The 15,204-nt window shown below is 32.7% G+C and overlaps 1 protein-coding gene across 1 annotated transcript in view; it reads right to left on the reverse strand.

Moving 5' to 3' along the window:
- Positions 1-2,907: 2,907 nt before the first annotated feature.
- LOC145724917 (putative inorganic phosphate cotransporter) overlaps positions 2,908-15,204 on the reverse strand; it is a 43,681-nt gene continuing 31,384 nt past the window's right edge. The window contains exons 5-9 of the mRNA XM_081973408.1: positions 9,418-9,638; positions 8,988-9,140; positions 5,760-5,892; positions 3,724-3,965; positions 2,908-3,597 (exon numbers count right to left, since the gene is read on the reverse strand). Coding sequence (XP_081829534.1) covers positions 3,436-3,597; positions 3,724-3,965; positions 5,760-5,892; positions 8,988-9,140; positions 9,418-9,638 — 911 coding nt within the window. The 3' untranslated portion in view covers positions 2,908-3,435. The remainder of the gene's footprint in view (positions 3,598-3,723; positions 3,966-5,759; positions 5,893-8,987; positions 9,141-9,417; positions 9,639-15,204) is intronic.

Consider the following 15,204-nt stretch of genomic DNA (forward strand, 5'->3'; position numbering starts at 1 on the left):
TTTTGTCAAATAACTCACTAACAACTTAATTTTTCTTTAAAATCGACCAAATTTTTCTGGATTAGTCAAGTGTCAACTGGAATCCGAATTTCTGTTTTCCAACATTTTCTCGCCATAAAAGTATGCCTTTGTTACGTTTCAATTTCTTCGCTGGTGACTTGATTTTTTCATAATTTAGTAGTATGAAGTAATATTTATACTGTTTTTTATTTTGTTTACTACTAAAGTTTGATGTTATACCACTTGACTTGACTTGTTTGTTCTTTGGCTTTGCACTCAGCAATTTGCCAGCTCAATACGTAAGAGGCTCAGAAAGTCGGGCCTGTGCCCCTAAACCTCTAGAATTGTTCACAAAAGTTACTTTACACACAAAATAGTCTAAAAACTCATTTAAGGGCACGATCTGAATAAAGATATAGTCATTCTTTGTGGAAAATATAACCCTTGCTGTCACACCCACTTGGTGTTCTCATAGGTTTACACCCTTTCCGCCTCCTGGAAGTGCACCGCACAGGAAAAGTCCCCGCAGATCCTTAAGAATCACTTTTCCACTCAGAGGTCCCACTATCTCCACTCGACCGGCTACGGAATTCGGTCGTCAACTTCAAATTGCCCTGAACACCGTTTCAAGAAACGTGGTTTCTGAATGGCAAACATTGGCACTCATCAAACTGACGTGCGGTACGTTCCAAGTTGAAAACCGAACTGGACGAATCCGAATTTCGGTTTTCCAACATTTTCTAGCCAATAAAGGTTACGTTTCAGTTTCTTCGCTGGTGACTTGATTTTTTCATAATTTAGTAATAAGAAGTAAAAGCCGCATTCGTTTTCAAGCTTCATAGAGCGAGCAGAGCGTTTTTGACGTCACGGTGACGTAATTTGGCAAAACAGTAGATTGACCAATTGTCAAACTACGTCATTGTGACGTCCAAAAAGCTCTGCTCGCTCCATGGAGCCTGAAAACGAATGCGGCCAATATTTATACTGTTTTTTATTTTGTTTACTACTGAAGTTTGATGTTATACCACTTCATTTTGATTCTGTTTCCTATTTTTTTTTGCTGTTTCGTGATAGAAAAAATCCCCACCGTTTGCGGTTGTGCCCTGGTTATTTAAGTGCTGGAAGCCAGCTTGTTTTCTTCTTGACCAGCAACTCTAGCTGCAGACGTGAACCTTAGGTACTTCAATTACTCTTCGTTTGTCTTATTTAGTGCGTGATTGAGTGTGGTCGCTTTAGACGGATTTTTGAGTTTTTCTTTGCGGCGAAAACTGTGGCCAGTTGAGCATTTGCACATACTCCTAGTTTGGGGCTGTAACATCAGGAGTTCTGTACTCTTAGGAGCAGCTTCCTTAGCTTCCCAGCAGAGCAACTTCTGCAATCTCTGTACTCCAGCGGGGGGAAACTGATTTGCCGGTGATTGGCACGGTGAAAAGGAGTTGTTGGGCAAGTCTAAGTAACCCCCATTAATACCCGTCATCCTATCTTTGAGTTTAAATTCTCATCACGTCATCTAAATTTATAGTATTGGTTTACCTTTGATAGATTTATTTTGCTACCTTCTTTGTCAAACGCACTCACCTTTTATTATTTAATTTTTGTTGTTAACTTACTGTATTTTTAATACTGTTTTTTTCTGCTCTGTAACTGTAGCCAATCAAGCCAGTTTTGTAGTAAATACATGTAACTGAATTTTACCTTTAGTAGATTTAATGCCCAGGTCACAAGGTTCCTAAATAAGCTAGTTATCACCATATAATTAGCTCGCTTTGTTCTACAGCTCCATTAATTGGTAATAGTATCTAAGTATCTACAGTGTGTCCGTAAAGTCGCACATTAATTTCATTACAAATCAGGGATTTGTTTTCTGGGAAAACGCTCGGACACGTCAATATTTATTTTTTATTGCGATTTTTTTGATAATAAATTCATGTGACCCAAAAACAAGTTATAACTGTCAACTTTATTTTTTCAAATGGAAACCTTAATTTTTTATTTCATTTTTGGATTCTGCATCAAATTCCAAGTATAACCTAACTTAATCTAAATATTAATTGAGTTATTTTAACTTATTTTTAAGTCACCCTGTTTACATTAATTTATCTTCAAAAAAATCGTAATCAAAAATAAATTTCCCAGAAAACAAATCCCTGATTTTTAAGGACACAGTGTATATCTTTCTAGTGATTATAATTTGTCGTTATACTGTGGATCAGAAGACTACCAGAACATCTGAAGGTTTGCTGATTCACTGAACCAAAGGTCGACTGTTGAATTTGATTTTACGATTTTTCTTGCCTTTTATCTACATTACATTTTTCATGTAATGTAGATTCGTTTTTCAATATCATCTAAATTACCAACCTAAAATTTGAAAGATCCTTTAATATCAATGTAATTATAAAAAAACATACAGGGTGATTCACGGTGATGGTATATTAGAAGTATCTAGAGAACAACTCAATATTTTTCACTGAAATTGAGTGTAGCCTAGGTTGGGTCGAAACTCTCTTTCCAAAATATTTTGAACTTAACGGTGTTGCCAGATGAGTCGGAAAGAGCACCAACATTTGATTTTCAAATGAAACACGATTTACAAAAATTAGTTGATTGATTCAAGACATTATTAGGTAAGTGTTAATAACTTTGACAACAATGCACTGTTTAGAAGGAATGAATGAAGTTACGGAATTGAAGAGTCTCTAATTACGTCACGGGGGATCGTGCCAGGCTCATTTTTACATTTAATTTAAGCCTTTTATAAAAATACTGACTGATTTAATATTGAAAAGCAATAAATAGCACGTTTTTAAAGCATAAACTGTATTAATTAGTTTATATTTTAAACCTTAAATCCCACGCTATGGTATTCGACCCCATTTGGAAGGTTGAATTAAATACTGCACTACGTGATTTTAAATCCCATTAATGGCGCTTTATTTATAAAAATCTTAAACGTAGATATGACATACATTATAGTTTTAATCACTGGATTTTTTTTGTCTTAGTGTATAATACAATAATTTAAGTAGCAGGTAACTTGTAGTTGTGTTAGCTTTAAGTCAATTATTCAAAGACTAACATGCCTACTCTTAACCATTTTACAAGTTTATTACAATTTTAAGATGACAGATGTATTTTTGTCCTATAAATTCGTGTGATTTAACCGAACAACGTCCAGTGAGCAAAAATCTATAAAGGTGTATCAGTTATTTATTACCGTCACTTTTTTACACTCGAAATCAGTTTCCTTAAAGTTACGTGCTACATCTATCTACGTAGACTATTTGTAGCTAGAATTTTTGGATTTACCAACTTTTACTAAACGTTAAAAAGACGCAGAGCACTCTATATGTACAACTTTACGGTTAACTTAGCACCCGTCACTGTAAACTGAACCGTCCGAACTAATTATAACTTAACACTCCCGTATTTAGTTCATGCCACCATGGGTTCTTTTTGTTCTTTGTCTTTTTCTTCTTCCTGCGGTTTATCCCAAGGTTGTCGATCTCCGGATGCAAACAACAGATAGAACGTACAGCAAAAACCGTATACGGCAGATGCGGTAATGAACACAATCCTCCATTTGGCAACACTAGGCTGAAATAAAACAATATTTTATGTTAAGAGTAAAAAGTTTGTTGTTTGTGCATGTATTTATTTCAAACATACAATGGTCTGGAGCGGCAAATAAAAATTAAATTTTTTAGTAAAGTTTACACTTACTGTTCCTTTGATCATGAATCCAGCATAAATAGGAGCTAACAAGCCGACAATGTTGGCCATACAATTAGTGAAGGACATTAAAATGCCAGCAAACTGGGGAGAGATGTCCAAGTGGTTCACCCTGAATCCTGAATTGGTACCGCCGTTCAAACCTACGCCAATAGTGAGTAGGGTGACTGTTAACCATTTATCACAACCGGTGAATGCTGCTACGAATAGTGCCACAGCTGGTCCAAATTGTCCTGAAAAAATAAACCAATTTAAAGATTGTTTTGGGTCAAAATACAGAAAAACATTGAGAGAATATTAAGAAATTTTATAGTGGAATAGCCTCTACTTTCTAAAACCGTTAAACTGTATAATCCTGTACCTATATATTCTATGGGACATTTTTTTTTGTGGACCAATAAGAAAATAATTCTACTTCAAGGTCTATTTGTGCCTGACAGTGTAAACAGGTGTGGTAAAACTAAAACTGGCTATAGGAAAACCGTGTAACTGACAGAGAAACATTGATAACTGCATGCGCGAGACAAAGACAGGAACTCTAAAAAAAGGAACTAAAAAAAAGTCCATGTAGTCGAAAATTTAGCTCCGCGATGTTGTGAAACGTTTATCCGTCTGGCGCGTTTTTCCGGGAAAACTGTACAGGGTGGTTGAACAAACCATTGTTTTGGCTACAATCTGGTAAAAAAATCTACCCCGTAGCTGTGATATAACCAAAGTTAGGGTCTGTCAAAGCAGGTAGTGCTTTTTTGAACTTTACCCTGGTGTTACTTAAACGTTTGTCCGCTTGGCGCTGCCACTACAGATTCGTATGGTGAAACTGTACAGGGTGGTTGAATAAACCATTGTTTTGGCTACAATCTGGTAAAAAAATCCACTCCGTAGCTGTCATGGAACCAAAGTTAGGGGCTGTCAAAGCAGGCACTGCTTTTTTGAACTTTACCTTGATGTTACTTTAACGTTTGTCTGCCTGGCGCTGCCACTATAGATTTTTCTGATAAAACTGTACAGGGTGGTTGAACAAACCATTGTTTTGGCTACAATCTGGTAAAAAAATCAACCCCGTGGCCGGTCATGGAACCAAAGTTAGGGGCTGTCAAAGCACACAGTGACTATCCATAAAAAACACATTTTTGTTTAAATTGGAATATCTCAACACCCAGTAGAGTTATCGACGCCATCATTCTTGATGTGAATTAATAAGAATTGAATGCAGAATGACATACACAATATTCATTTAAGATCACTCGTTCTTGACCGGTTTCATAGAGGTAAAATCAAGATTCTCGAATTTATAGCTAGAAAATCACAGTTTTGACTTAAATCAGAATATAACTAGTCTGTAATTAGTACAATTATCAACGTCATTCTTCATGTGAATTAATGAGAATTTAATGCAGAATTATATCCAAAATTCACTGAGCTCACTTATTAAGTAATTCACCGGTTTCATAGAGCCAAAAATCACATCTCTCTGAATTCGTCCAATTAATTTTGTGACGAGAACATTCCTAATCATTAGATTTTGGCAACATTGGCCCGAAGGTTTCGCCTACTAAATGTTTTATTAGGTTTTCTGTCTTTGTCTCGCGCATGGAATTATCTATGTTTCTCTGTCAGTTACACGGAGTTTTCCAATGGCCTGTTTTAGTTTTATCATACCTGTATACAGAATGGACAAAAGAATGCACTACAGCAAATTTAAAAAACAGCTGCCAATCTTTTTTTAATTAAAATCTACCAATTTTTTTCGTACAGATTGTATAATTATTTGCTGAAACTTGTATGGATCGCTTGCTCAATGTGGAAAAATATAGCAAAAGTTGCTTCAAAGCTAATTTTCCACCGTCTTTAAGCCAGACTGTGACTTGTATTATGAGTACTGAGTACAGTTAAAATAAACAAACTTAACTCCAATTTAAGAGTTAAATAAGCATGGCACTGAATGTTTTGAAACTTTGCTGTGCTCATCCTGAAATGTTTGAAGAAAATTGAATTTTATCCGTGGGACACCCTGTATGTCCACTTACCTATGCTGTTTAGAATTTTCCTGACTGATGTGGGCGTAAAGTATGGTTTGGTCAGCATCCAATCAGCCACTTGGCTCACCAGAATCGAAAACAGCCACATTGCCAGGTAGGGCAGTGCCGAAAGAAATCCATTCTACAAAACAAAAAAAAAGTAAAATTACCGGTATAATATAAAACAAATACATTTATTGACCTCGAACATTTTTCAATATAATGCATTTGCGCTAACTTTCTACGGTGGCAATTAGTCGCAGCTAAAAATACTCTTTGTTGCATTTATTGGCGCGTTCGACCCGGAATCAAACGATTTAACTATAAACCACATAAAAATTATAAACAAATTACTTTGGACTTTAAGTTTTTCGCAATTTTTATCATTATAAGCGTAAAATTTGCAGAGCTGTTTGAATGATCTCGTTATAACCGTGACTCCTATATTCATTAATTAATCTGATTACATAACGTAGTAGGCATACCATTAGTTGTTTCCTAATAAAAATTAAGTGGTGCTCTCAATCTGGGTGACGATGTGCCATTTTTGACCTGATAACCACATGAACATTTGCGTAATTTGCCAAAATTACGTCACGTCACGAAAAATATTCAAGTGTTATAATTAGATAATTCGGTGATTTTAAGTGGTTTGGCTGATATACATTCCATGGTAAGTGATTGCTGGCTGTAAATTTTAAAATAATTGTTACAATAAGTAATATATGATCAGCAATAATTTTCACTAAATTAAGCCAAATATTTGGAAAAACTGTATTTATATATTTGGACTTAAATGAATACTTACAAAGACAAGGTTATACTTATTAACATATTATCTTATAATAACAAATATTGTTCTAATTTCAAGATTTGATAGCAGTGAAATATGGCCTACTATTTAATCAATCATCACATTACGTTGTTTCTATTAATGGGAATTTATATAATGATATTCAACTGTCTTATATGCCAATTGTTTTTTAATCAGAAAATAATACTGAATTTTGCGAACCAAATATTGAAATATCTTCTTCAAAAGCTAAAAAATGAAAACTGTGAAGGTCACATTTCAGAAATATATGCCTAACTGTTAGCAGAAGCTACTTTTGAAAGTTTAAAAATAAAGAGTAGGGAAGCTCCACATTTGAAATGTTGAGTTTACCGTTGAAAATTGATTTGAAACGCTGAGAACATACTGAAGATTTCTGGTATCTGCCAAATTTATGCTAACTAGTAACTGAAGAAGCTTGAAAACTTATTTGAAAATGCTGGAAATAGTGACAATTTTCCGAAATTTACGTTATCAAACTTAAGAAAATACTCTTTTTAAAATAGATTTTTTTGAAAGTCAGAAAAAAGCCTAACATTTTTACAAAATTTCTTAATATTTTTAAAAGATTTAGAATAAAAGTAACACTAGTAATATAACATGAACACAGCTCGGTAAGAAATATTCTAATTGAATTTGATTTTTAAATAAGCCTGTAGACTAAGTTTAAGGATCAACAAATCCTAATCTCTATCTACATATAAAACGAATCTTATTAGTAAAAAACCTTGAAAACCTCAAAATATTCAAAACGAACGCGTAAACCTTAGAAACATTACTAACTGTAAATTGTCTAATGTAAAATTTCGACATTTACAATATGGTTTGCTTTAACGGAACACTCTGTATGTATACATATAAAGGTGTGGTAAAACTAAAACTGGCCCTAGGAAAAACGTGTAACTGACAGGGAAACGTAGATAATTGCATGCGCGAGACAAAAACAGAAAACTTAATATCTAGTAGGCGAAAACTTCGGAGCAATGTTGCCAGAAAGCTTATTTGATTTCATCCACTGGATTAGTTACAGAATTTTGTTATTTGCTCTATGTACACATAAAACGAACTAAATACAGGGCACTTATCGCAAATAGCGTCTCAAAATTAATTTTGCAATAAGTAATCTAGTCGACAAATTCAGAGAGATGTTTGACAACATCGCAACAAAATTTTTGACAGTTGGACTTTTTTTTAAGCGTTTTCTGTCTTTGTCTCGCATATGCAATTATCAACGTTTCTTTGTCCGTTACACGGTTTCCCTATGGTCGGTTTCCCATTTACTACACCTGTATATTATTTCTAGGGGTCATAGGACAAAATTTAGGTTAGAATTGCTTTTTTTTGTTTAATTTAAGCGAGGACAAAGGCCATGATGACAGGTTGTTTTACGTAAACATAAAAATAATTAATGTGCACTTAAAGTGCCTAATTTTGTTTAATAATATTAATTATTTTAGATAATAAATATAAATAAATTACAAACAAGAAACAAAAATTCAAAATTATCCATACGAAGTGGACGGTCAGAAGAGAAACCCATTTACAAACCAGTGTTCTTGACAAAGATGGTGGAAACTTTCATAAGGAACATGTGTGTTTGGCGGAGCGGATGTAACGTAATTTGACACTTGATAAAGTGATCACGTGACTAGCTTTGAGTTAATTTTCAAGATTGAGTGAAATGCTGAAAAGCTCAAAACTGTGATAAAGAGAAAACTGTCACGTTCCCTGTTCAACTACATTCCACATTTACACACGTTGGATAACTGTTACATATACGGCAAATTGTTTTATATTGAGAAATTTTTCTTTTACAACTTTTCCTATTGGTCCCATGGTCATAGACCTCGTTCCTTTCCGCTAAATACTGCTAAAAGCCGATCAGATTGCTTTTGGATAGTTTGGTAGTTTGGTAGGAGTATTTAAAACTTTATGTGCGTTAAACACAATTTGACAGTTGTCACATGACCCTAAGCAAAGTTCTCATTAGATCTAATAACAAAAATCCTTTCCATAAAGCTATACATACACTAATTCCTACTGTATTATTGATTTCGCATAAACTTTAGCAAGTTGAGTTGTTTTCAAGTTGTTATGACTGAGATTCAAAAACAGCCAAGTTAATGAACAAAGAGTTTGGAATGGTATCAATGCTAAAATATTTGAAATTCTAAGTTTAAAGAACCCTAATTTGGCATAATTAAATAACTTACTAATTATGGCTCAGATTTAACACTAATAAAGCTCTATCAAGCCCTTCAGGAACTTCTTTTCAATTGTTATGACTTAAATCTAATGAACTCAGCTCATCTAAGTTAAAACTTTGCAACTTTTCCTTATTCATTATTTATTATACTCAGTTTAATGCACTGATGTATAAACAGAAAGTGAAAACTAATACTTACATCTTTTAGTGAGAAATGTAACACCTGCTTCATATAGGTTGGGAGCTCAGTCATTAGAGTCTCGTAACCGTAGTTGTAGCCCATATGGGCTAACAATATGGCCCAGAATGGTAGGGACTTTACTATAGCAAGCCATGGAGTTGGTGGTGTTTTCTAAACAAATAATAGCAATAAGTTTTAACAAATATTGATTTGACGCTGATTTCAATGAATTTGTTCCAAACAACACGTTAAGTGCTTGGTATTTGGAGTTATAAATATTTTTATTTGATTAACAACTAATCTAAGCGTGTTGTGAACGTGTTGGTTAAAACGTGATTTGCTAACTGCACTTTGACTCTCTGAGTGATTAAATACCGAAAATAAACAACAAAAGTATTAAAATAATTTAACTGCTTGGATGTATCCATATTGGTCCGGATTTGCTTACAGTGTTTCCAACAATTGTTCCAAGGGACGTCTGGATGTATTCGCGTTCAACTGGATCCATTTTCCGGTTGGATTGCGGATCTTCTTTGACCCAGATCAGGAAAGCCAGACACCAAACCGTTCCCAATGCCCCGAAAATGTAAAAAATACCAGGCCATCTCCAGTCAGATATTGACAAAAGACCACTAAGAGGAAGGGATATCACCGTTCCCATTTGGGCACCTGCAAACAAAATTGAAACATGTTTTATTAAAAATTCTAAAATAATCACTCTCAAATGAAATGATTTTTGTATTAAGTTTATATTTTTTGTTTTACTTATACTGGTGTCTTAAGCTATATGCGCATCAGTCATCTACACCATTAACTAAAACAAATTTGTTTTTTTTTTCTTAAGAATATCGTTCTAGTTAAAGCGAGGCATCATGAATGATATGATAAATTGTGAAATTTATAAAACAAAGTCTAAAACACGTAACTTCTTTTTTAAGGAAGACATAGTACAAGCAAATATGAGTTTGCTCTATTCTGTAGGATCTAGATTCTAGAATATTAGTTGAATGGTTTTGGATTTAACGTACTTCTACACGATGAACATTTTCTACTGATTCTTTAGGACATTTCCCCACTTTGATTTTTATCGTCTTCATCTTCCAACTGATTCAAAAAATTAACATCCAGCTGTTTCGTATTTGTTCTTGATTTCCTCTGAACGGTTAGAGACACTTCTACTCTTGCCTCATCCAGGTTTTTTTGCTAAGTCTCTGTTACTTCAAGTTCTTCCTTTACTGTTTGATTCACCAGTTTGCTATATCTTTTATGTTTGTACTATTTTTCTAATTAAACCAACATTCTCCACATATTCTGCATTTTTCACAAAATTGTCCATATCATATCGTTTTGGCTTCTCAAGGGTTTTAATAGTTTTGCTTGCCATAACTTTCGGATTGGGCTTTTTGTAACAAGTGTTGTGAGATTATCTTGAAAGCTTTTATCATTACATTTTTCCGATGCTTCTGTGCTTCCGTTACGTTTTTAGTTATTTTTGCAATCTCAACCATGTCTTTTCAGCTTTGATTTCGACATTTTTGATATCCCCCTCAGCAGCTTTGTTTTGAGAAATTAGACTTAACCCAACATTTTCCAGAACTAACCAGTTTCTTATATCATTGAATTTATAATGAAATAATTAAGGTGGCAGAACTGTCATTGAACAACCTGCCTGGTGATCGTTTTCAGTAATCGAAACGTTGGGTTTGGAAATTCGATGACACCAGTGAAGGGAAAATAGTGAGAAAGATTTTTTGTTTTTAATTATATATTCAATTTATAACAAAATGTACTTTTTTCAAAAAATAATAATTTTTGGTTATAAATTCTTGGCTTCAAGATTATTTTTTTACATTGAATTTTGAAAATTTATCAAAACTGTATTATAACAACGGCCTAAACAGATATGTTATTATATTTTACGTAAATAAAATTGTACTTTTTTGACAAACAACTGAAATATGTCATGAAATTCCATTTATAAAACACCAGCAATGTATAATTTTTTGGGTCGCTCAGTAACAAAATAATTAAAAAATGTGCCTCGTATTATTTGAATTTAAAAAAACTCATTTTGAACGATTTTAGTTTATAAGTGGACCATGCCAATAGCTTGAGACACCTTGTATATGAGGATGACAATAAAAGTGGCTAATTTAGTTTATAAGAACACCGTAAAAATCAGAGTTTTGAAAATGTAGCTGATTACCAAAGATGACAGACTTGATTATTTTAAATGGAACATCCTGTATATTGTTTCTACCTGTGTAACTGTAGTTAACAATATACGGGGTGGTCAAAATTAGTCCATTTTGGGGTCCACATGGGTTGTGCCTAGATTTAAGTTACTCCGATTGACTTTAATTATCAAATCCGGACCATCTAAATAATCAGAACTCTGCTTCTTACAGTTTCTCCATAGTTGATTTTATCGTGATCCACCCTGTATAAATATTCGGATCATCACATAACCTAGATAATTTCAACATTGCTGGTTCATTGTGATTTCAAGAGATACAATCTTTAATACTAAATCCTTTTAATACTGATAAGACCATCTTAAATAATCCATTTTAAAAGCGGGTTTTATAGAATTTTTTTTATACTTGGATTTTGCTGACAAATGAAAACTATAATAACTGATGGTTGAGTTTTCACTGGATTATTGGAGCAAATTAAATCAATTAAGTGACGATATAAAAACTGCATGCAATCATACTTCATTAAGATATTTGTCCAATAACAATATGTTATTGTGATTGTTGTTTAACTGTAATTTGCACTGTCATGCTTATTTTCCGTTTGCTACTTCCCAATTCATACGAAAATCATGCTGGAGCAGAGAAACAAGCATTTTAGAATGATTGAGAAGACCTCGATGAACGATTGTGTGCTTAGTAAGCTTTTATTTTCGATATAAAGATAAAAAATGTCGATTATCACTTTGTAGTGAGTTTATACCAACGTAAACTAGAAGCAAAACTTCTCAATAATACAAATCATTCTTTAAGTGCTAATTATATTTTGGTTACAATTCTCTTGTGATAATAAATAACACAAGTATTAAAGTTGTAAATTATCATTACTATTAAGTTATGAATTGATTTGAAGGTATTTATTCTGATAAAATGGTAATTTCATAAAAAATAAGTCAAATAAAGCATGAATGTTGAGTTGAATCAGCATGAAGTCTTAATAAAGCATGTCTTTTACTAGCTTCAACCACCAATGGCGTATTTTAAAATAGTTGAGCGACAAGCTTGTGAACGCACGCCACTGGTGGAATACAAATATTATTTTTTATAGTAAAATATTTTTTCTTACGAAGGCGTAAAAGGGCTACAGACGCTATTTTTCTTAAATTCAGACTTCAAACTCGGAAATTAACTAAATTCCGACTTTGAATTCGGAAATTACTTAAATTCGGACTTCAAACTCAGAATTTACATTGTCACCTTGCAAACATTGTACAAACCAAAATAATAGAATTTGTCAGTTTAACTACATTGGAATCATACTTTAAACCAAATTAGTTGAATTTGTCAGTTTGGTAGCATTACAAACACTCTTTAAACCAAAATAGTATAACTTGTCTAATTGACATCATTGAATAAAGCACACTTTAAACCAAATTAGTCAAATTTGTCAGTTAGACAACATTGCAAATACTTTTGAACCGACTTGGTAGAATTTGTCAGTTCATCAACAATGCCAACACACTTCTAAACAAATAATTAGAATTTGTCAGATTGGCAACATTGCGATCATACCTCAAACCAAATTTGTCAAATTTGTCAGTTTGGTAACATTACAAACACTCATTGAACCAAAATAGTAGAATTTGACCGTTTGGCAACATTGCAAAGACACTTTGAAACTTTAAACTTAAACCAAAATTGTAAAATTTGTCAGTTTGGCAACATTGCGATCACACTTCAAACCAAATTAGTTGAATTTGTCAGTTTTGGTCACATCACACAAACACTCTTCAAACCAAAGTTGTAGAATTTGTCTGTTTGATAACATTGCAAACACTCTTCGAACCAAAATAGTAGCATTTGTCAGTTTGACAACATTGCATCTAATTTCGGAGTTCAAAGTCAGAATTTAAGTAATTTCAGAGTTTAAAGTCGGAATTTAACTAATTTCCAAGTTCAAAGTTGGAATTTAAGTAATTTAAAATCGGAATTTATCTAAATTCCGGGTTTGAAGTGAGAATTTAACTAATTATTCCGAGTTTAAAGTCGGAATTTAGTTAATGTCCCAGTTTGAAGTCGGAATTTAACTAATTTCCAAGTTCAAAGTTGGAATTTAAGTAATTTCAGAGTTTAAAGTCGGAATTTAACCAAATTTCGGGTTTGAAGTGAGAACTTGACTAATTATTCCGAGTTTAAAGACGGAATTTAGTTAATTTCCGAGTTTGAAGTCGGAATTTAACTAATTTCCGAATTCAAAGTCGGAATTTAAGTAATTTCAGATTTTAAAATCGGAATTTATCTAAATTCCGGGTTTGAAGTGAGAATTTAACTAATTATTCCTAGTTTAAAGTCGGAATTTAGTTAATTTCCGAGTTTGAAGTCAGAATTTCCGAGTTCAAAGTAGGACTTTAAGTCATTTTAGAGTTTAAAATCGGAATTTAAGATAAATAACGTCTATGGCCCTGCAACGCTTTAGTATCTTTTTTTTAATTGAAAGCCGCTTGAAATAATCACGTGACCTAAAAGAAAATTTTCTAAAGTTAAAAAATGTTAACAGTTTAAAACCGTTAAAATTCAATATTTAAGTTAAAATATTGATGAATTCAAGTTAAAAATGTTCTAAGCAATCACGTGATAACTTTAACTGAATGTCTAAATTAAAAATTTCAACATTTTTACATTTAAAATAATCACAAAACAGTAACAGGCATTCAAAAATTCTTAATATTGAAAAAAGTCACATCGCCCATAAAGTTTATTTGTTAATTTTGAAAATTGTGAATAATTAATTCATAGTACAAATGTCTGAAGTAGGTACAAATTAAAATTGTTAAAGTAAAACCTGAAGTTGAACTAAAACTTGAAGTGAACCTAAAAAATTTAATTTTTGCAAATTATCATTAAGACAAAACTTGAGTTAAAATTACAGTTTCAAATGAGTGATCCAATTTTGACTTATTGAAGAATTCAAGTAAAGTAGCTATTAAACTATTAATGGCAATCATTGGACCAAGCTAAAAGTATCAAATTGGTGATAATTCTCTTAAAATGCTATACTATTTTTTTGTCAATTTGTCGATCAAAATAATAATGTTGTCTTGGTTCATTTTAGCTTGCCATAACTTTTAATGTTTACGATTAATCCTAATATACACTCGATTTTTTGTATGCTAATTTGAATCACAATACACTCAGGAAAGTACCTTTTCTGTTTGATATAAAATAAAAATAAACCTACTTTATCTAGTGTTAATATGGTTAAAGATTAAATTTGAGTACTTCTTCACCTTCTACTTATTTCAGTTAAGAGGTCAATTAGACCTCATTAGACTGAACAATGCACATCCTTCCTGTTCTTTGATATATTGAAGCTGTTAATTATCTAGGAGTAGGCAGTTAGCAGTGGTTCAAACCTGTTAAAATATAGACCATTTTGCCAAACACAACTTTATCGTTAATGGAATGGACCAGAACTGTGTCTTTGATTTTTTCCTTACGATTAAGATTTTAACCCACTGCATGGTTATTACTTCTTAATTAACGTTCCAGGTAATTACACAGTGGGAGGTAAGAAGATAGCTTTTCTGGTTTGTTTTTCACATCTAAAATCACTACATTATTGTTTGCAACATGAATCAATGACCATAAATAACTGTTCTAATTGAAGTTTATTGAGATATAATTCAAACTAAACGAAACCACTTGGCTAAAATAGAGTTGACGAACAGTCATTAGCAATTTGGATCGTCATTATCCGTCCGTTTATCATAACACGCACTAAAATTACTAATCACGTGACAAACAATATGTTTTCTTGTTGTCTAGATTTAGCATGACAAACCTAAAAGTAGAAAAATTCCTAGAATTACTCTGCGAAAATACAGTGCTCTTATTATTTATTACAACAATGAATTAGTAGTCAATTTGGATGTAAACTGAGATCTGCATTCTTGTATTTGCCACATACAAACAAGACGTAAGTGAGATAAGTTTCAAACAGAATCTTTATAGTTGACAACCTTGTGACTGCACCTTTGAAA

This window comes from Ips typographus, linkage group LG2 (genome assembly GCF_016097725.1).
Source record: "Ips typographus isolate SLU linkage group LG2, UJ_Ityp_2.0, whole genome shotgun sequence".
In the NCBI taxonomy this organism is placed as follows: Eukaryota; Metazoa; Arthropoda; class Insecta; order Coleoptera; family Curculionidae; genus Ips; species Ips typographus.